The 21566-nt window shown below is 42.4% G+C and overlaps 1 protein-coding gene across 1 annotated transcript in view; it reads left to right on the forward strand.

Moving 5' to 3' along the window:
- The first annotated feature begins 6624 nt into the window (after positions 1-6624).
- The window catches only part of DCAF10 (DDB1 and CUL4 associated factor 10), a 60948-nt gene continuing 46006 nt past the window's right edge, over positions 6625-21566 (forward strand). The window contains 1 exon segment of the mRNA XM_017853538.1: positions 6625-7265. Within this exon segment, the coding sequence (XP_017709027.1) occupies positions 6727-7265 (539 nt within the window). The 5' untranslated portion in view covers positions 6625-6726.

A 21566-nucleotide genomic window follows, 5' to 3' on the forward strand; every position in this document is an offset into this window, starting at 1 on the left:
ATGCCTGTAATCCCAGCAGTGTAGAAGGCTGGGCAGGATGATCACTTGAGCCCAGGAGTTTGAGACCAGCCTGAGTAACAGAGACCCCATCTCTGAAAAGAGAGGGGAAGGGAGGGGAAGGGAGAGGAAGAGAGGAGAGGGGAGGGAGAAAGAAAGAAAGGCAGACAATTCCACTTCTAGGATATACCCAAGAAAACTGAAAGCTTATGTTTCCACAAAAACTTAAACATGAATGTTGATAGCATAATGATTAATAGCCAAAAGTATATATAATGCAAATGTCCAGCAACTGATAAGTGAATAAACAAAGCATGGTATATCATACAATAGAATATTATTTAAACCTAAAAGGAACTAAATGCTAATATGTACTACAATGTAAAATTAATCTAAAAAATATTATGCTAAGTAGAAGGCCACATATTATATTATTCCATTTATATGAAATGCCTTCAAACCATGGAGACACAAAGTTGCTATTTAGTTGCCAGAGGCTGGAGAGATGGGGCAATGGGAGTTATTGTTTCATGGGTACAGAGTTTCAGTTTGGGAAGACGAAAAAGTTCTGGATATGGATGGTGGTGATGGATGCACAACAATGTGAATGTACCTAATATCACTGAACTGTATACCTTAAAATGATTAAAATGGTAAATTTTATGTTTATATATATTTTACCATAATAAAGAATTATTTTCACAGAAAAAGGAGGGAGAGAGAGAAAGAGAGATGAATTGAATGTGGCAAAATCCTAATAATGGAATCTGGATGATGGGCATATAGTTATGTTTTCAATACTCTTCTCTCTAATTTTGTTTGAAAATTTTCGTAACTAAAACGTAATATGGAGACAGGCAAAATAGATACCTTCTTAATGACAATTCAGCCTGATGGGGCAAATATATGGAAAAACTTGTTGCAAAACAAACAACAAACCCAGCTTTGACCATGCCTTTCTCCTGCCTGAACGCCCTCCGAGAGCATCATATCACTTACAGGGAAAAAACTAAGACTCTCTGTGACCCTCTCCTCTGCTCACCTTGCCACCTCATCCTGCTTCTCCCTGACTTCCATTTCTTGAGCAACACCAAATCCCTTGTAAATTTACCAAACATGCCCTGATCTGTGCCATTCTTCATGCCTTGTATGCACCCTGCTTAACAATCCAGTCTCCCTCCCTCTGCTTAACCTCTCCTTAAAAACTGGCTTGATCACCAGCTCCTCCAAGGAGTATCTTCTGACCCTCTGTTGAACTGTCCCTCATCTGTGTTTCCATAGCTCACTGTCCATAATTTATCATAGCATCAAATACACCAGATTGAAACTACCAAATTTGTGCAAATGCACATACACACTCAGATCCCAAGAACCTAGAAACCAGTATATCAAAGGCATTGTGTGAACTCTGTGAAGGAGTTTCTGTACCAGGAAAAGCTCCACTAACTTTTAAACTTGCTAGGTGTTTCTCCAGCTTTATGAACATTTAATGTCAGATATCCCTGCAGAGACCACTTAAAAGTTTACTTTTGCTCTAGGCTGACAGTATACCTGAGGAAAAACAGTAACATGACTTACACCTTTGAAAATATCCACTTTTAGTTTTCACCTAAATAGTGCAGGTAATTTTGAGTCTACAAGGCTTCTGAAAAACAGCAGTGGATGCCAGGTGCTTGGGGGTGGGGATTGGGGGGTGGAAACGGGACTTCATGCCTAAGGATATGAAGTTTCAGTCTGAGAAGACGAAAAAATTCCTACCCATTGCCACCCTCCAGCTCCCATCCAAAAAGACAACCACCTTCATCTACAGCAATTTTATGTGATTTTTTTTTTTTTTTTGAGACGGAGTCTCGCTCTGTCGCCCAGGCTGGAGTGCAGTGGCCGGATCTCAGCTCACTGCAAGCTCCACCTCCCGGGTTTATGCCATTCTCCTGCCTCAGCCTCCCGAGTAGCTGGGACAACAGGCGCCCGCCACCTCGCCTGGCTAGTTGTTTTTGTATTTTTTAGTAGAGACGGGGTTTAACCGGATGAGCCAGGATGGTCTCGATCTCCTGACCTCGTGATCCGCCCATCTCGGCCTCCCAAAGTGCTGGGATTACAGGCTTGAGCCACTGTGCCCAGCCTTATCTGATATTTTACTTCAGTGTTTAAATATAATACACTGATACTGCTTGATTTCTTAATTTTAAGAGAATGTGTTGACTTCCTGACAAGGTAGATGTGGTTTTGGCTCTTCCTATTTCCACACTCTTCATCCTTCCCTTTCCACGCTTTGCTAACACACGGCATAGTTACAGCACAATTTCTGGTTAAATCAGAAGCCATTTTTTTACAATATTACCAGTGCAAATATTGTTATCTGCCTTGACAGATTGTACATTTTACACAATCCTTTATTTTTCATGGAGTTGGTGATTGCCTCATTTCAGTTCGTTGCTTGTTATTCTATATACTTTGTTAATTTTTTCTACTACTGTGGCATTGGAGTCTTTTGCCTCACCTTAATAGATTCCAAACTTCCATTTCCATTTTTCCTCTGGAGACTTCCTACTCTGTGCTCCTCCCACTTTGGGGGCGCTGCTCTTCAGGCCTGCTGCACAGCTGTCTTTTTGTTAATTGTGGTAAAATATGCCTAACAACATTTATCATCTTAACCATTTTTACTTGTACATTCAGTACATACATAGTGTTAAGTACATTCATACTGTTGTGCAACCATCACCACCATCCATCTCCAGAACTCTTCTCATCTTGCAAAACTGAAATTCTGTACCCATGAAACAATAATTCCCCATCCCCACCTCACCCTAGTTCCCAGCATCTACCATTCTTCTTTCTGTCTCTGTGAATTTGACAACTCTAGGTACTGCATAGAAGTGGAATCATACAGTATGTATGTCCTTTTGTGACTGGCTGATTTCACTTGGCATAATGTTCTCAAGGTTCATATATGTTGCAGCATGTGTCATATTTCCCTCCCTTTTTGTACACCTGTCTTTTGTACCTTCCTGCACTGCTCTCCTTCTTAGATCCACTTAGATCACTTTTATTCCACTTTCTTGCTTTACCTGTCCATTTTGCTAGAGGTCCATAACCTCAGGTATCTTCTTAAATAAAGAGAATATGAGGCCAGGCACAGTGGCTCACACCTGTAAAACAGAGTGACGCTGTCTTTTCTCAAAGATCTACTCATGGCCACACAAGGCATCACCTTGCTGTGTTAGGTATATCGTCCTATGTCCTATTTCTTGTGGCATCATTGAGCCTACAGCAGGCCTCATTTTGAACTTCCACATGTGGCATTTTTTGAAAAATCTGTAGCTGTGGCAATACTGAGCTTGCATTTCCTCATAGTAGCCAAGTTATGGCTGCCCCCAGTAAAGGGAGATTTAGAGACAATGCTTGCAAAGTTCCTACCAGTAAGCCTGGTGAAGCACTTACTCAACAAATAGAAGTTGTTCTTTTTTATGGGATTACAGTTATTCAAAGGTTCAGAATTTAAAAGCGTTCAGAAGAAAAGGGGAGCCAGATCTGATATTTGTGGATTGGCTTGAATTTTTTTTTTTTTTTTTTTTAAATACTATTGAGTTGCCATCCTTGGCAAGGAGCTTGTATGTACAGTGATAGCTGTAGATCCAAGCCAATCTACAAATGTGTGTATAGCACCTGGTTATGAGCATGGAACCTGGACCTAGATTGCCTGGATTTGACTACTGGCTTTACCACTCTCAGGCTGACTTTTTTGTGTCTGTGTTTTCTCATCTCTAAAATGGGGCTAATAATCGTACCAACGTATCTTGAGTTTTGAGTTAATATATATGAACCAGCTTAGCATAGTATTAGGCACATACTAAACATTATATGAATGTTTGCTTATTATTTTTCAATAAGTAGTTTTGAGTTAATATATATGAACCAGCTTAGCATAGTATTAGGCACATACTAAACATTATATGAATGTTTGCTTATTATTTTTCAATAAGTTTATATGATAGGATCACTTTACTCAGCATAATATTAGGCACATACTAAACATTATATGAATGTTTGCTTTTTATTTTTCAATAAGCTTATGTGATAGGATCACTTACTCCTTGAGTACATTGTTTTCTTTGGGCTACAGAAGGCTCCCTGGTTGAAAGGACACATTTATTTTCCTAGTTGTCATTCTGATTCTTTTTTTTTTTTTTTTTGAGGTGGGGTCTCACTCTGTTGCTCAGGCTGAAGTGCAGTGGGGTGATCATAGCTCATTGTAACCTTGAACTCCTGGGCTCAAGGGATCCTCCTGGCTCAGCCTTACGAGCAGCTAGGACTACAAGCATGCATCACCACACCGGAATGATTTTGTTGTTTTTCATAGACAGACAGAGTTTCATGATGTTGCCCAGGCCGGTCTCAAACTCCTTGCCCTCAAAGGATCTTCCTGCCGCTTGAGCTTGGGAGGTTGAGGTTGCAGTGAGCCACGACTGTATTACTACACTCCACAATGGTCAACAGAGTGAAACCCTGGAAAAAGAAAAAGATCCTCCTACCTTGGCCTCCCAAAGCACTCAGATTACAGGTGTGAGCTTCTGTGCCTGGCCCTTGATTCTTCTTGTCAGTGCATGAGTCCTGGTTCAGGTATTGTGAAATCAAGTGGTCATCCCACAGGAAACTGAAACTGAGCCATCATTCTGGTACCTCAAGGACTCTCTGCAGGAAGACCCTAGGGGACTCTGCCAAGAACAAGTCTAGCCTGTTCTGATTCTGTCTCTTTTTATGTATCTGTATCTCCTCCTGCCATCAACTTTCTTCCTCACCCTCTACCCCGAGTCTGTTCTCTCTCATGGCTGCTGCTTTCTCATGATTTCTCTTACTCCTTTGGTTTGCTCAGGACTCCAGTGGCCTCACTCTGCCTTATGACTTTTCAGTCCCAATCATCATGGCCAACTGCCTCACTTCTGATTTCCCAATTCAAATTCCCAAAAGCATGAGTCTGTATCGGCAAAGACTTTTGGTCTGGCAGCCTCCTGGACCAGTGGCTAATCTATAGACTGGTTACTCAAATAGTTGTCCTACCCTGGCTAGTAGGCAAGGAAAGCTAGGTAACAGCTACAAAATTCGACGGCCTAGGCCTTCTAGGATGGGTTCAGTAGGACACACGTGCCGGCATACATATGAAGAGGGTGAACGCCAGGCAAGTAGGCTGCTACAGTAGATAGGACCCATCCAGGGGTTTTCCAGAGAAGTGGAAGCAATAGGAGATATACATATAAGAGAACATTTAGTATGGGAATTGGTTCATATCATTGTAGAAGAGTCCCATGACCTTCAGTCTGCAAGCTGGAGAACCAGGAAATCTGGTGGTGTAATTCAGTCCAAGTCTGAAGGTGTGAAAATCAGAGGAGCTAATGGTATAAAACTCCCAGTCCAAGACTGAAGGCCTGAAAACTGACGACGAGTCCCCAAGTCCAAAGCCAGGAGCACCAAGAGTTTTGATGTCTAAGGGCAGAAGATGGATGTCTCAACTTAAGAGAAAGTAAAATCACCCTTCTTCTGCACTTTTTGTTCCTTTTCAGTCTTTAATGAATAGGATGATGCCTGTCCACATTGGTGAGGGCAGATCTTCTATTGATTCAAATGCTAATCTGTCCTGGAAACGCCCTGACAGGCACACACAGAAATAATGTCTTTCCAAGCTATCTGGGCATCACTTAGCCCAGTAAAGTTGATCCATAAAAGTAACCATCACCTATTTGCCATCTTTCATTTAAGCCCAGATACACAGACTGGCTATCTCAGCCATTCCTTGGGTAGCACATCCAAACCTGTCTGTTTCCTCTGAGTCTCTCCTTTGCCTTGTGACAAATAGGTTTTGGAAGAAGTTGCCTGTGGTCACCCTGAACTTGTGCCCTTAAGAGTTGGGCACACTGGCCAGGCGCAGTGGCTCATGCCTGTAATCCCAGCACTTCGGGAGGCTGAGGCAGGTGGATCACGAGGTCAGGAGTTCAAGACCAGCCAGGCCAAGATGGTGAAACCTCGTCTCTAGTAAAAGTACAAAAAAAAAAAAAAAAAAAAAAATTAGCCGGGTGTGGTGGCCGGCGCCTGTAATCCCAGCTACTCCGGAGGCTGAGGCAGACAAGTGCCTGAACCCAGGAGACGGAGGTTGCAGTGAAGCGAGATCGCGCCACTGCACTCCAGCCTGGGCGACACAGCGAGATTCCATCTCAAAAAAAAAAAAAAAAAAAAAAAAAAAAAAAAAAAAAAAAAGAATGGCATGCCAGCTATTCTGTGTGGCCTGCACGTAATGCACTAATTCTTAATCCCTCGCTGATCCCAGTGTAAAGTGGAGACACCAGTACATACTCAGCCTCACAGGACTGACTGGTCAGGTCACTCATCCCCAGGCACGCGGCCACCGCTCACTGACAACTACAGACCGACTCTCTGCCACCCAGTTCAGATGCCCAGATGCTAACGCCCCATATAGACCAGCCCCCGGCATCCTCAGTCGCTCACACAGGTAATTGCTCGCTCCCTACCTCCGTTCCCGGGGCTGTGGCGCCCCAAGCCCGGCGGTGTCTCAGCTTTCCCGGTCCCCGGCGGACGGTGGCCGGGGTGGGGGGGGGCGGCGCGGGTTTCTAGCCGGTGAGGTTAGGCCGCTGCACGCCGGAAGTGGCAGCTGAACGGGGGCACTGAGGTGTCGGCCGGCGGGGCAGTGGCCCGGAGCGGGGGGCGGGGGCGTTGGTCATGTTTCCCTTCGGGCCTCATAGCCCTGGAGGGGACGGATCGGCCGGAGCCGGGGCTGAGGGGCCGGCGCCCGACGAGGGGCAGGCAGCAGCCACCAGGCCGCCCTCGCCACTACATCCTGGGGCTGATGCGACCCATCCCCCTCCACCCGCCCGGAGCCCTCGCCGCCCCGGCGCCCCATCGCTGTCCCCGACCCCGCGCTCTGGAGAGCTCGGGCTGCCCGGAGCTCCGGAGTCGTCGGCTGCCTCCGCCCAGGGAGAGCCATCACCTCCGTCCCCTCCGCGCCGGCGGCCCGGGCCAGACTGCAAGGCCGAGAGCCGGGGCCGACACGGCCTCGGCGCGGGCCTGGGCGGCCCTGGCGCCAGGCTGTTCGGGTGGCTGAAAGAGCGCAGCCTGGGCCGCGGGCTGTTCGTGGACCCGGCGCGGGACAATTTTCGCACCATGACTAGCCTCTACGGTTCCATCCACCCTGCGGACTCGGTGTACCTCAGCACCCGCACCCACGGCGCCGTCTTCAACCTCGAGTACTCGCCCGACGGGTAAGCGCGGCCCCTCGGAGGGCGGGCGCCCGCCTCCGCCCGGCTCAGCTGCCAGCGGACGGCAGTCCTGGGCTGGCTCCCCCGGCCCGGGCCGAGGTTAGCGAGGCCGTTTGGGGCCGCTGGCCTTCGTGCCTCCTGGCACTTTCTGAAGCGCATTCTCGCCCCCTGGAACCCCCAGCCCAGCTTTTTGAGGCAGGCAGACGGGGCCCCACTTGCTCGCCTTCAGGACTTGGGCTCCGTGAAGGAGAAATGCCCGAAGCCACACAGCGGACCTGTCAGAGCCAGCCCACAACTAGGGCATTCTGGTACACAGTAGGTGCTCAGTAAATACATTTTGAATAAATGCCCACTTTCTCACCATCCTAGGCTCGCGTTTTCCCACCTAAACCTGTGTCGGGGTAGGAAGGCTGTAGATTCCTTGCACTCTGTACCTGAACTTGCCATGATGGGACAAGTGCGTTCCTGTGCTCAAGGAAGATACAGTACTAAGACACTGTAGAGACGTGGCTCTCATGATTTGGGTCATTTGTGAAGTCCCCAGGCTAGACTACAGCCTTTTTCTTGGCTGATTAAATATTTATTGTATGGCTTTGGTTTAACAGGAAGTTTCCAAAATCGTATCTATGTAAAACTTTGTCTTGTCAGTACACAAGTCCGCCATCAAAAGAAAAAATTTGCACAGTTCCACCATGAGGTGACATAGTTAATGTAATTCTTATCCCATCATAAGCCTCTTGGTTGCTGGTTGTTTACCCAGGTGTTCATTCATTCATTCTCTCATCCGGCCTATATTTGTTGAGCACTTGCTGTGTTCCAAATGCGGGAGTAACCGTGCTGAGCAAAACCAGCTAATGGCACTGTTTTCATAATGGGACCTAATGGTTCAACTAGATAGTAGACAGCCTTACTAAATAATGCATAAAATATATTTGTTAATTGAGATAAAGTCTTGAAGGAACCTGTTATGGACTCTGTGTTCACGGATTCCCTGAGGAAGTGACACCTAAATCAAAATAAAAAAAGTGAGTAGGAAATAAATTAGTCAAGATAGGGTTGGGAAGGGGATAGAAGTATTTCAAATAGAGATGATTGGTATGTCAAAGGTCGTAGAAGGGCAGCATGTCATGTTACAGAAGGTTAAAAAAATAGGTTTACAAAGCAAAAAAAGTTTACTGAAGAAAGACCTAAAGTTGCTAAGGAAGGAGCAAAGGAATAGAAGCAGGAATTACTGTGAGCAAGTAGACTCTCTTCCATTTCAATGATGCAAGTGCTTCCTAATCACATGTGGTGCTGGGATCTCTGGGATCTCAACAGCAATTTGTTGGAGCATGTAGTAGTGGATGCACACCTGAATAAGGTGGAAAACTGGTGAGAGAAGAAACTACTTTGCTGAAACTTATTCATGGAACCTCGCAGCCTCCTTCCTTCAGCCAAGCCTTATTCCTAAAGTTTCCCTCAAAACACTAACAGTCTGTTCTCAAATACTGAGTTTCTCTCTTCATATCCCAGCCCCTTTCCTCCCAGCCTCCTACTGATACTTTCAGGAATTCAGAGGTAGCTATTTCTACTTTTTGGATGTGGGATTTTAGGTGGGAGTATAATGAGAAGAACAGATTTTAGAGCTGTTAGAATAAGGGATATATTGCTTAAAGGTTTTGTTTGAATCTAGAATGCATTTTCTCATAACAGTTTTGTAAAAGGTGGTTAGGAACTCTTGCACTTAATTCAATAATTTTAAATTACACAATTAACATATATGCTCATTGTGTAAAACCTAGACAATAAATGAGCAAAAAATACCCTAAACATCGCTTATGATCCCAGAGATTAAATGGATATCTAAGGAAATTTTTGTGTATGTTTATTTTAATATAAACATGGAATCACTGTTTTGTAGCTTGCTTTTTTCCTTACAGTATATTGTGAACTGCTTATGTTAATAAATATATTTCTACAACATTATTTAACATTTTTCATTAGTTTAAATAAAACCTCTTTGAACAAATATTTTGTATTTATATCTTTAGGATAAATCCCTAGAATGAGTTATTGTTATGAAGATTTTTATACCTATTGTTAAATTGCCCTCTGCAAAGATCATACTAATTCTCATTACTATATACTGATCTCTACATTCTAGACACATATGGAAGAGCCTGTCTCCTCATACCCTTGGCAACACTGCATACTGCCATTCTTTTTCATCTTTATCAGGGTGATGAGTGGAAATACTTCAGTGTTTTAATTTTTCAGTCTTCTTACTTCATCTAGTATGCCCTACATTTGTGCAGGACTGAAAGTAATTTTACAGATAGATGACATATCTGTGTTAAAGGAGATAATTTCTCATATCCTTCAGTTAAATATGAGTTAAATCAGCTTACCGGGTAGCTTAACCACTGTTACCTACAAGGACTTCTCAATACAGAGAAGGAGGCGGTGACACAGAATATAAAAATTAAAATTATGAATTTAATAGAGACCAGAATATAAGGAATTTGGCAATAAAAAAGATAAAAGGACTAGAAGGTATTTTCTAAAGAATTCAAAAAATGTTTTAAGTGATAGAAACATTGTCAAAATAAGTGTATCACCTAAAATGACATTTTGAAAAAGTAAAATTGATAATGTTAATAAATTATAGTATGTCAGACCCTGTCAAGCTGTCCTCCATGAGAGCACATTAGGCACAGCTGTAGAGATAATTCACATATTGAAAAATAGAAGCAAAGAAACTAACTAGAATACAGACCTGGAAAACACAGAGATTGAAAATATGAAAAGATTTAGTAACATAGAGCATAGAGAGAAAAAGCGTACCATATAGTTAGCCAGAGTTCCTAAAGAAAATAGCCCCAGTTTCTTCAGGAACTCTGGCTAACTATATAGGGCACGCTTATACCATATAAGCATATCATATGGTATAAGGGGGACTATTTGAAGACGTAATAGCTGAGAACTTTCCAGAATTGAAGAATGGCACCAAGCCATGATTTAAGAAGCCCAACAAACCCAAGCAAGAATTTTTTCTAGATCTATTATAGTGAAACTGTGGGACAATAAATATAAAATCTTAAAAGATAGAGTAAAAAGGGGCTGGGATTATTACGCCTATAATCCCAGCACTTTGGGAGGCCAAGGTGGGTGGATCACCTGAGGTCAGGAGTTCGAGACCAGCCTGACCAACATGGAGAAACCCTGTCTCTACTAAAATACAAAACTAGCTGGGCATGGTGGTGCATGCCTGTAATCCCAGCTACTCAGGAGGCTGAGGCAGGAGAATCACTTGAACCTGGGAGGTGGAGGTTGCAGTGAGCTGAGACTGCGCCACTGCACTCCAGCCTGGGAAACGAGCAAAATTCTGTCTAAAAAAAAAAAAAAAAAAAAAAAGAGAAAAAAGGCCTCAAAGGAGTAACTATGAGAGTGATAGCCAATTAGTCATCAACCATAATATAAATCTAGAGACAGTGGTAATTATTTTCAATATGCCAGGAAAAAAACCTCAGTCTAGATTTATACCCAGCAAACACAGGTTCTTTGTCCTTGCCAAGAACAAAGATGAAATAAATACATATTCAGACAAGCAAAGCTGAGTAAGCTTGCCAGCAGACCTTCAATAAAGGAATTCTAAGTTCAGAGAGAAGGAAATTGTTTTCAAACGGAAGGTCTGAGAAGCCAGCAGGAATGAAGAACAAAAAGTGTTAAATATATATGTACATGTTAATCTGATAATGTCTTTTGGGATTAACAGAGATGGAACAAAAATAGAAGACAATAATAGCATATAAATTATGAAGTGAGGCCGAGTGTGGTGGCTTATGCCTGTAATCCCAGTACTTTGGGAGGCCGAGGCGGGCAGATCACTTGAGGTCAGGAGTGTGAGACCAGCCTGGCCAACCTGGTGAAACCCTGTCTCTACTAAAAACACAAAAAAATTAGCCAGGCGTGGTGGCATGTGCCTGTAAACTCAGCTACTTGGGAGGCTGAGGCAGGAGAATTGCTTGAACCTGGAAGGCAGAGGTTGCAGTGAGTGGAGATCACATCACCGCACTCCAGCCTGGGTGACAGAGCGAGACTCTGTCTCAAAGTAAAATAAAAATAAAGGATGAGGTGATATTCTAAGTTTTTATGTTTTGGGGGGATAATTATATATGTTAACTTTAGGCTTTAATAGGTATTTAAAATTTTCAAGGAACCAAAAGACAAGAAAGATTATAATTTCCAGACTAGTACGAGAAAAAGTACGGAATGAGAAAAAAAATTCCAAAAGAAGGCAAGAAAGGAAAATAAAAAAAGACAAGGTATAATAAATAAAAAGCACAAAGAATAGCTGAAAATAAATCCAAACATTACTAGTTACAATAACTATAAGGTACTAAATATTCTAATTAAAAGACAAAGAGTAGCTTGGTGCAGTGGCTCACGCCTATAATCCCAGCATTTTGGGAGGCCAAGGCAGGCGGATTGCTTGAGCCCAGGAGTTTGAGACCAGCCTGGGCAACATAGGGAGACCCTGTCTGTACAAAAAGTACAAAAATTAGCTGGTTGTGGTGATGTGCCCCTTTGTCCCAGCTACTCAGGTGGCTGAGGCAGGAGGATCATTTGAGCTCGGAAGGTGGAGGCTGCAGTGAGCCAGGATTGTGCCTCTGCACTCCAGCCTGGGCAACAGAGACCCTGTCTTGCAAAAAATAAAATAAAATAAAATAAATAAATAAATAAATAAATAAATAAATAAAAGAACAGTACCTCTTAAAATCTTACTCTTAATGGCATTTATAGACTACCTTCAGGCCTGCTATTCAGCTGATACTGGTTCAGCTATAACGGTTGTTAAAATATTGATATGTCCATAGTGGTTGAATAGTTACTGCCCCAAGCCTGTTAAGTGTCATCTTAATGCTTCATCGCCTTCCTTGGGACTTCCTATAGTAACCAATTATATAGCAACTAAAGAGTTAAGAACTGGGACAGCAAGAGGCTGTCAACAAACATCTCACTGGAGAACTATAGGGCAGCATCCATTCTAATTATTCCTGACCCATGCCTGGCACCCTCCAACATACAAAAAAAATCCATAGGCCCAGTGACCATCTGGCTTTCCTAAGAGTAGGGTTGCCTACTTTTCTCATGTCACTCTCACATGGCCCCTTTGGGAACTGCAGCCTTGGGAGATCCAGAAAGAAGAGAGCAGTCAAATGAGAGTAATAGTATTGTACTACTGCAGTTATCATCAAAATATATTAATTCTCTTGGCACAGTATACACTCCCATGGCAGGATAGAATCTACAGCAGATGATGGGGGCCTATGGGGATGGTTTATGGATGAATAACTTCTGGGATGCACATCCTTAGTTTTATCATTCTTGTTTAATTTCCCTATTATTTAGATAGGATAAGTGTGCCAACATCCAATGAATACCTGCCTACAGTAGGCATTAATGACACTCACGTTATAAATGAAAATGACTACCAAAGTACATCTTTTTCTCTCTACCAGACAAATGTAGTTGGGAGAATTAAAAAGCAGAAAGTTTATTAAATGAAGGTTCTGTACCCTGGTGTATGCTCTTAACTGCCATGTTACATTACCTCTCACCTGGACTGAGGGATTAGGTTTAATATAATTAAGTATATCAATAAATTATTTTTGTGACAGTTATTAATACATTTAAACAAATATTGAATACATGAAACTAACAGCAAGCATTTGAAGGGCTAAAACATTTTTAAATATACTTATTGTTACTTCAGCAAAAGCCAAAAAGAGGATTCAGCTCCCATAAATAACTCTGTTGATGTTAAGAGTGATTTCTTTTTTTTAGGCCAGGTATGGCCGCTCACGCCTGTAATCCTAGCACTTTGGGAGGCTGAAGGTGGAGGATTGCTTCAGCTCGAGTTCGAGACCAGCTGGGGCAACATAGGGAGACCTTGTCTCTACAAAAAATTTTTAAAAAGAGTGATTTTTTAAAATGTTATCATGACTACAAGTTACTTAATGACTATAAATTTAATGTGGACATTCTTAGAAGGGCTTTATCTAGTTTCCTATGTCAATTCATGGTTCAGACAAGGGCATCTGTGTCAAATAAAAGATTATGGCTACAATTTCGAAAAATTAATAAATGATTGAAAATTAGTAGAATTATTTAATGAACAATTTAAGCTACAATGGTTATCACTTGGTGAGCATTTTAATCTATATAGGTTTATTTAGAAAATGTTTTTAAATTTTATTCATGTTAATTTATATTACCATTGAATATTCTTTTTTTTTTTTTGGAGACAGAGTTTCACTCTTGTCATCCAGGCTAGAGTGCAATGGCGCAATCTTGGCTCCCTGCAACCTCCAGCTCTCGGGTTCAAGCAATTCTCCTGCCTCAGCTTCCCAAGTAGCCGGGATTATAGGCATGCACCACCACGCTTGGCTAATTTTGTATTTTTAGTAGGGATGGGGTTTCACCACGTTGGTCAGGCTGGTCTTGAACTCCTGACCTCAGGTGACCCACCCACCTCAGCCTCCCAAAGAGCTGGGATTATAAGTGTGAACCACTGTGCCTGGCCTGAATTTTTAACCTTTTTGAATATCACACTTAACTGTACGTAACAGCTGCTTCATCCTTATTTTTTTCAAACACAAAAGGAACATTTATAAAATTTTCACGAGACCACAAGTTTCAAAAGATTAGTATCATACCGAATACAGTTTCTCACTACAATGTGATCACTAGAAGTAAATAAAAAGATAACTAGCTGGCATGGTGGTTCATACCTGTGTTACCAGCACTTTGGGAGGCTGAGGCAGTTGGATCACTTGAGCCTGGGAGTTCAAGACCATCCCTACAAAAAATACAAAAATTAGCCAGTTGTGGTGGCTCATGCCTATAGTCTCAGCTACTCGGGAGGCTGAGGTGGGAGGATCACTTGAACCCCGGAAGCAGAGGCTGCAGTGAACCAAAATCATGCCACTGTACTCCAGCCTGGGTGACAGAATGAGACCGTCTCAAGAAAAATATTATATATATTATATAAAGCATATAATATATTATATAAAATATATTATAATATATTATATAAAAATATATTATAATATANATATATAATATATTTTGTTAGTCAAGAGACAAGTATAATTAAAAAGATAACCAGAGGCCTGGCACAGTGGCTCCCACTTGTAATCCCAGCACTTCGGAAGACTGAGGTGGGAGGATCTGCCAGGAGTTCAAGACCAGCCTGGGCAAGGAAGAGAGACTGTCTCTACAAAAGTTTAAAAATTAGCCTGGTGTGGTGGCATGTGCTTGTAGTCCTAGCTACCCAGGAAGCTGAGGCAGGAGGACTGCTCAAGCTTGGGAGTTTGAGGTTGCCACTGCATTCTAGCCTGGGTGACAAAATGAGACTCTGTCTCAAAAAAACCACACACAAAAAAAACTAGAAAAGTCTCATACATTTTCAAAAAATTTGATAAATTCATGGGTCAAAGGGGAAATTATAATGGAAATTGGAAATGTTCAGAACGAAATGATAATGAAATCATATGTCTCAAAACTTGTGGGATACAAGCAAAGCTGTACTTAGTAGGAAAATTATAGTCTTTAATAAACTGAAAGGAAGACAAGGAAAATTAATGAGCTAAGAGTATTCATCTCAAGAAAGAGAATAGCAAAGTTATCTCCAAATAATAGGAAAATCAATCTAAAGAGAGCAGAAGGAAATACAGTAAAAAAAAGATGGAAATTAGTGAAATTTAAAAACCAATAGAAATACTGAATAGGGACAAAGTTTTGTCTTTGAAAACACTTATAAAAATGAAAAACATTCATGATACTGAGAAAATGCACAGACAATATTCAGAATAAAAAGGGGGACACAGGTCGCCACTGTGGCTCACACCTGTAATCCTAGCACTTTGGGAGGCCAAGGCGGGTGGATCACCTGAGGTCAGGAGTTCCAGACCAGCCTGGCTCCAATGGCGAAGCCCTGACTCTACTAAAAATACAAAAATTAGCCAGGCATGGTGGTGGGTGCCTATAATCCCAGCTACTTGGGAGGCTGAGGCAGGAGAATCGCTTGAACCCAGGAGGTAGAGGTTGCAGTGAGCCAAGATTGCCCTACTTCACTCCAGCCTGGGTGACAAGAGCGAAACTCGGGTCTCAAAAAAAAAAAAAAAAAAAAAGGTAGTGGGGGGCGGGACAGCCAGGCGCGGTGGCCCCTGCCTGTAATCCCAGCACTTTTTAGGCCGAGGCGGCTGGATCACCTGAGGTCAGGAGTTTGAGACCGGCTTGGCCAACATGGTGAAACTCCGTCTCTACTAAAAATACAAAAAAAATTAGCTGGGCATAGTGGCAAACATCTGTAATCCCAGCCACTCGGGAGGCTGAGGCAGGAGAATTGCTTGAACCTGGGAGGCGGACGGAGGTTGCAGTGTGCCGAGATTGCAACACTATACTCCAGACTGGGCAACGAGAGCAAAACAAAAAAGTTGGGGGGACAATTTTATATGCAAGAGGTAGATGGTTTGGACCAAACTTCCAACTGAGAATAATCAGAAAAGCTAGAGGAAATATTAAATATTTAATGTAAGATATAGAAAGCTTATGTTTGAGGAGATTAGAGCATTATCAGGGCAATGAAGATATTGCAGGGTCAAGTTCTACAAAATAGGAAAGCCAGTGATGTGAGCCCAGCATTTGAGCTCACTTTTCTGAGAGGCATCTGTCAATCTCAAAAGCAGCAGCAGCAGCAATGAGGCTGAATGGTATTTCTTTTTTCTTTTTCTTTTTTTTTTTTTTTTTTGGAGACGGAGTTTCAGTCTTGTTGCCCAGGCTGGAGGGCAATGGGGTGATCTCGGCTCATGGCAACTTCCACCTCCCGGGTTCAAGCGATTGTCCTGCCTCAGCCTCCGGATTAGCTGGGATTACAGGTGCCCGCCACCATGCCCAGCTGATTTTTGTATTTTTAGTAGAGATGGGCTTTCTCCATGTTGGTCAGGCTGGTCTCGACCTCCCGACCTCAGGTGATCCGCCCGCCTCGGCCTCCCAAAGTGCTGGGATTATAGGCGTGAGCCACTGCGCCTGGCCTCTGAATGGTATTTCAAATGGACTTATGGGTGGGATAGATGAGATTATAAGAATCGCAATTTAGGTTTGGCATGGAAACTCCTCTCCCCCCACCCAATATACCCTAGGACTAAGGGTGAATCAAGAATAGACAGTACGCATAGGGACTAAAGGTCAGCTTCAAATCATCTCATTCCCTACGTAGATTAAGAAGACCTCAGATTGCCGGCATCTGTACTCTAGCTTACTTGCCATAATTAAATAGGAATCTTCTATGCAAGAAGAAAATATGCAGCTGAGTGCCCTGTCTTACACCTTTAATCCGAGTTCTTTGGGAGGCTGAGGAGGGAAAATTGATTGAGGCCAGGAGTTGGAGACCCGTCCGAGCAACACAGCCAGAGATCCCATCTCTGCAAAAAATTTAAAAATTAGCTGGGCAATGTTTAAAATTTAAAAATGCACCGGCCATCCTAGCTACTCTGGAGGCAGAGGTGGGAGGATTGTTTAAGCCCAGGTGTCTGAGGTTACAGTGAGCTATAATCACACCACTACACTTCAGCCTGGGTGACAGAGCAAGACCCTGTCTCTAAAGAAATTTTAAAAAAAGATAATATATCATCCAGTGCTTTAAATTATCCCTGTAATTTTTGTATACAGTGACGAGCACTCGTACAAGGAGATTCGTTGTCTGAAAAGCCAAGAAAATCAGCAAACAATAGAAATAGACCCACAGGAGATCTGACATTAAAACTATTTAATATGTTCAAGGAATTATTAGATGGAGAAATTTAGCAGAGAACTAGAAGCTATAAAAATAAAACCCTAGAACTAAAAAGTACAGTAACTGATAAAAACTCTAGATGGTTTAACAGCAAACGACACAGCTGAAGGATTTGTGAATTTGGGAATAGATGAGAAAAAAATATACAGAATAAAGCTCAGATTTACCAAAATGGGACACAGACTGAGATATGTCATAAAATACAGAGAAAAGATCTTATAAATATAAATGGAGTTTAGAAAGATATTAAAGAGAATGGAGATAAATCAATATTTGAACAGATAATGGATAAGTTTTAAAAATTAACAAAACACATTGTAGGTTAAAGAAGGGCTATCCATCTCAAGCGAGAGACAGACAAAAAAAGCAGGCCAGGCATGGTGGTGCACCCGTGTAATCCCAGCACTTGCGGAGGCTGAGGTGGTTGGATCTCTTGAGCTTGGGAGTTTGAGACCAGCCCGGCCAACACAGGAAAACCCTGACTCTACAAAAAAATACAAAAAAAAAAAAAACCAAAACAATTAGCCGGGTGTGCTGGCATGCGCCTGTGATTCCAGCTACTCAGGAGGCTGAAGAAGGAGGACCACTTGAATCTGGGAGGTTGAGGCTGCAGTGAGCTGGGATTGCGCCACTTCTTTCCAGCGCCACCGCACTCCAAACCTTCTGAAACAACTGCTTCAAAAACAAAAAAAACCCTTCCAACTGGCTTTTTTTTTTTTTTTTTTTTTTTTGAGACGGAGTCCTGCGGGCTCTGGTGGCCCAGGCTGGAGTGCCGGGTGGTCTGGATCTCCAGCTCGCTTGCAAGCTACACCTCCCGGGTTAAGGCCATTCTACTGCCTCAGCCCTCCGCGAGTAGGCTGGGACTACAGGCCCGCCTGCCACCCAGCGAGGCGCAGCTGGCGGATCGTCCGACTAGTTTTTTTTTTTTTTTTTTTTTTTTTTTTTTGAGACAGGAGTCTCGTTCTGTCGCCCGGGCTGGAGTGCAGTGGCCAGATCTCAAGCTCCACTGCAAGCCTCCGCCCTCCCGGGTTCCGCCATTCTCCTGCCTCAGCCCTCGCGGTATGCGGGACTACAGGCCGGCCCCGCCACCTCGCCCGTCTAGTTTTTTTTGTATTTTTAGTAGAGACGGGGTTTTCACCCGTGTTAGCCAGGATGGTTCTCGATCCTCCTGACCTCGTGATCCTGCGCCCGTCTCGCCTCCCAAAGTGCTGGGATTGACAAGGCCCTTGAGCCCACCGTGCCGGCCGTTGTTTTGTATTTTTTAGTAGAGACGTGGGTTTCAGCGCATGTTAGCGCAGGATGATCTCCGATCTCCTGACTCGTCGTGATCCGCCTGTCTCCGCTCCAAGAGTGCGGGATTAGCAGGCTTGAGCCCACCGCGCCCGGCCCGCAACTGCTTAAAACAAATACAAAATCCCTTCCAACTGCTTCGAAAACAAACAAACAAACAAACAAAAAAAAAAAAAAAAAAGAAAAGAAAAAAAAGAAAGAAAGATAAAGCCACACTTAGCTACAAGCGTAAAGCTGTTAAAACCAAAATAAAACATATACATGCACAAAGACAATCTTAAAAGCAGCTAAAGGAAAGAAGGAGCTAAAGGAAAGAGATGGATTACTTTCAAAGGAGGCTCAAAAAGACAGCTAATTTCATTGCAGAAACAATGGAAGTCAAGAGACAAAGATATTTCCAGACAAATATTGAGATAATTTGCCAGTATCAGGTCTACACAGAAACAGATAACAAAATTATTCTTTAGGAGGAAGGAAAAAGGTGGAAGACCAGAGGTACAGGAAATAATGAAAAGAATAAAAAGTAAATATGCTTGTAAATCAAAATGAATGTTAACTTTTTTTTTCTTTTTTTTAGACAGAGTCTTTCTCTGTCATCCAAGCTGGAGTGCAGTGGCATGAACACTGCTCACTGCAGCCTTGACTTCCCGGGCTCAAGTAATCCTCTTGCTTCTGCCGTTTGTGTAGTTGGGACCACAGGCACACGCCTGCATGCCTGGTTAATTTTTTTATTTTTTGTAGAGACAAGGGGTCTCAGTTTGTTGTCCAGGCTGGGAATGGTATAAAACAATGAGAACTTTTAGTAGAGTATTAAATTTATATATAATTATACCTAAAAAATTAAATATTAGGAAGGGTTAAAGGAAGGTGAACTGAGCTAAGGTTCTTGCATCATCCAGGAAGTAATAATTTTGTACTTCACTTTAAAAAGTTGATGCATGACGTTAGCTCTTTAGATATTCGGCAAAAGAATAGTAAAAGAATATATTTAACATACTACATAGTGTATGGGGAGATATCAATAGCAAATACATATTCTTAGAGATGGGTTATTGCACTGTTGCCCAGGCTGGAGTTCATTGGTGCTGTCACAGCTCATGGCAACCTCCAACTCCTGGGCTCAAGCAATCCTCCCGCCTTCTCCTGGGCAGCTAGGACTGCAGCCATAAGCCACTATGCCTGGCCATTTTATTTTTTTATAAAGATAGGGTCTCCATGTGTTGTGCAGGCTGATCTCCAACTCATGACCACAAGCTATCCTCCCGCCTTGGACTCCTAAAACACTAAGATTACAGGCATGGGCCAATGTGCCTGGCCAAAAAAATGTTTAAAGCAACTGAAAAGGGACATAGAACAGACAGGACAAATGGAAAGTAAATTGTAAGGTGACAGATTTCAACTCAAAGATTGCTACTAGCTACATTAAATGTAATTTGAGATGGTTGTCAGATCAGATTTTTGAAAACTGCTTACAAAAGACATACCTGAAATGTAAGGATACACAAAGTTTTAAAGTAAAAGGATGTCAAGGCATACCAGTGCTAGCATTAGCTAAATGAAAGTTGGTATGCTGTGTTAATATCAGACAACACAAAAAGCAAATTCATACAATTTCCAAGCACTGAGATTGAGCAGTTTGTTTTTCAGTGAAAATTCAGGAAATAAATAACTAGAAAATCTCTTTATTTTTGGAAATGCTCTTTTAAATAACTTGTGAGTCAAAGAAGAAATCACAGTATAAATTATAAAATAGTTGAAACTGAATGATGAAAACACTATCAAAATTTGTGCAATTGCAGCTAAAGCCATGTATAGAGGAAAATCTTAGATCCCTAAATGCAGGTATTAGAAAAGAAGAAAGGCTGAAAGTCAATAAGCTAAGTAAGCATCCATCTCAAGAACGTTGAAACAGAACAACAGATTATACCCAAAGAAGGTAAAAACAAGGAATAGAGATCAGAGTGCAATTGAAGCACTTTGAAACTGTCACTATCTTTTTTTCTTTTCTTTTCTTTTTTTCTTTGAGACAGAGTCTCACTCTGTCACCCAGGCTGAAGTGCAATGGCACGATCTCCGGTTACTGTAACCTCCGCCTCCCAGGTTCAAGCGATTCTCCTGCCTCAGCCTCCCAAGTAGCTGAAATTACAGGTGTGTGCCACCAAGCCAGCTTTTCTTTTTTTTGTATTTTTAGTAGAGATGGGGTTTCACCATGTTGGCCAGCCTGGTCTCAAACTCCTGACCTTGTGATCTGCCTGCTTTGGCCTCCCAAAGTGCTGGGGTTATAGGCATGAGCCACCATGCCCAGCCTTCAATTTTTTTTTTTTTTTTTTAAGAGACAGGGTCTTGCGATGTTGCCAGGCTGGTCTCAAACTCCTGGGCTCAAGTGATCCTCCTGCCTCAGCCACCCAAAGTGCTGGAATTATAGGTGAGAGCCCCTGTGTCTGGCCATTAAAGTTTAAAAATAGAAACAGAAGATATTGTGAACAATCTCATGCCAATAAAATTCTAAAGTTCAATGAAATAGGCTAATTCCTAGAAAAGTAGAAATTACCAAAACTGACATTAGTAAAAGATTAGAAAGAAAAGTAGTACCGTAACCAATAATACCGCATCAGTAGTTAGGTCTAGATGGCTTTACAGACTAGTACTACCAAATTTACAAGAAATAAATAATCCCAATTTACATAAACTATTCCGGTGTAAAAAATAACAAGGGCCAGTCTTAACTCATTCTATGATGTTAGCATACACGTTATACCAAAATCTGACATGAATAGCACAAGAAAGCAAAATTACCATGCAATTTCACTGAAGAATAAAGATAGAAAAATCATAAACAAAATATTAGCCAACTGAATCTAGCAATGAGGTAAAAATAAAAGACTGATTTGAAATTAGAAAGTAAAGTAATGTAAACAACTACATTAATATATTAAAGGAGGCCGGGCGCGGTGGCTCAAGCCTGTAATCCCAGCACTTTGGGAGGCCGAGACGGGCGGATCACAAGGTCAGGAGATCGAGACCATCCTGGCTAACACGGTGAAACCCCGTCTCTACTAAAAAATACAAAAAACTAGCCGGGCGAGATGACAGGCGCCTGTAGTCCCACCCACTGGGGAGGCTGAGGTATCAGAATTGCCTAAGCCCGGGAGGCGGAGCTTGCAGTCAGCTGCGCT

This window comes from Rhinopithecus bieti, unplaced genomic scaffold (assembly GCF_001698545.2).
Source record: "Rhinopithecus bieti isolate Rb0 unplaced genomic scaffold, ASM169854v2 scaffold_36417, whole genome shotgun sequence".
NCBI classification, from domain to species: Eukaryota; Metazoa; Chordata; class Mammalia; order Primates; family Cercopithecidae; genus Rhinopithecus; species Rhinopithecus bieti.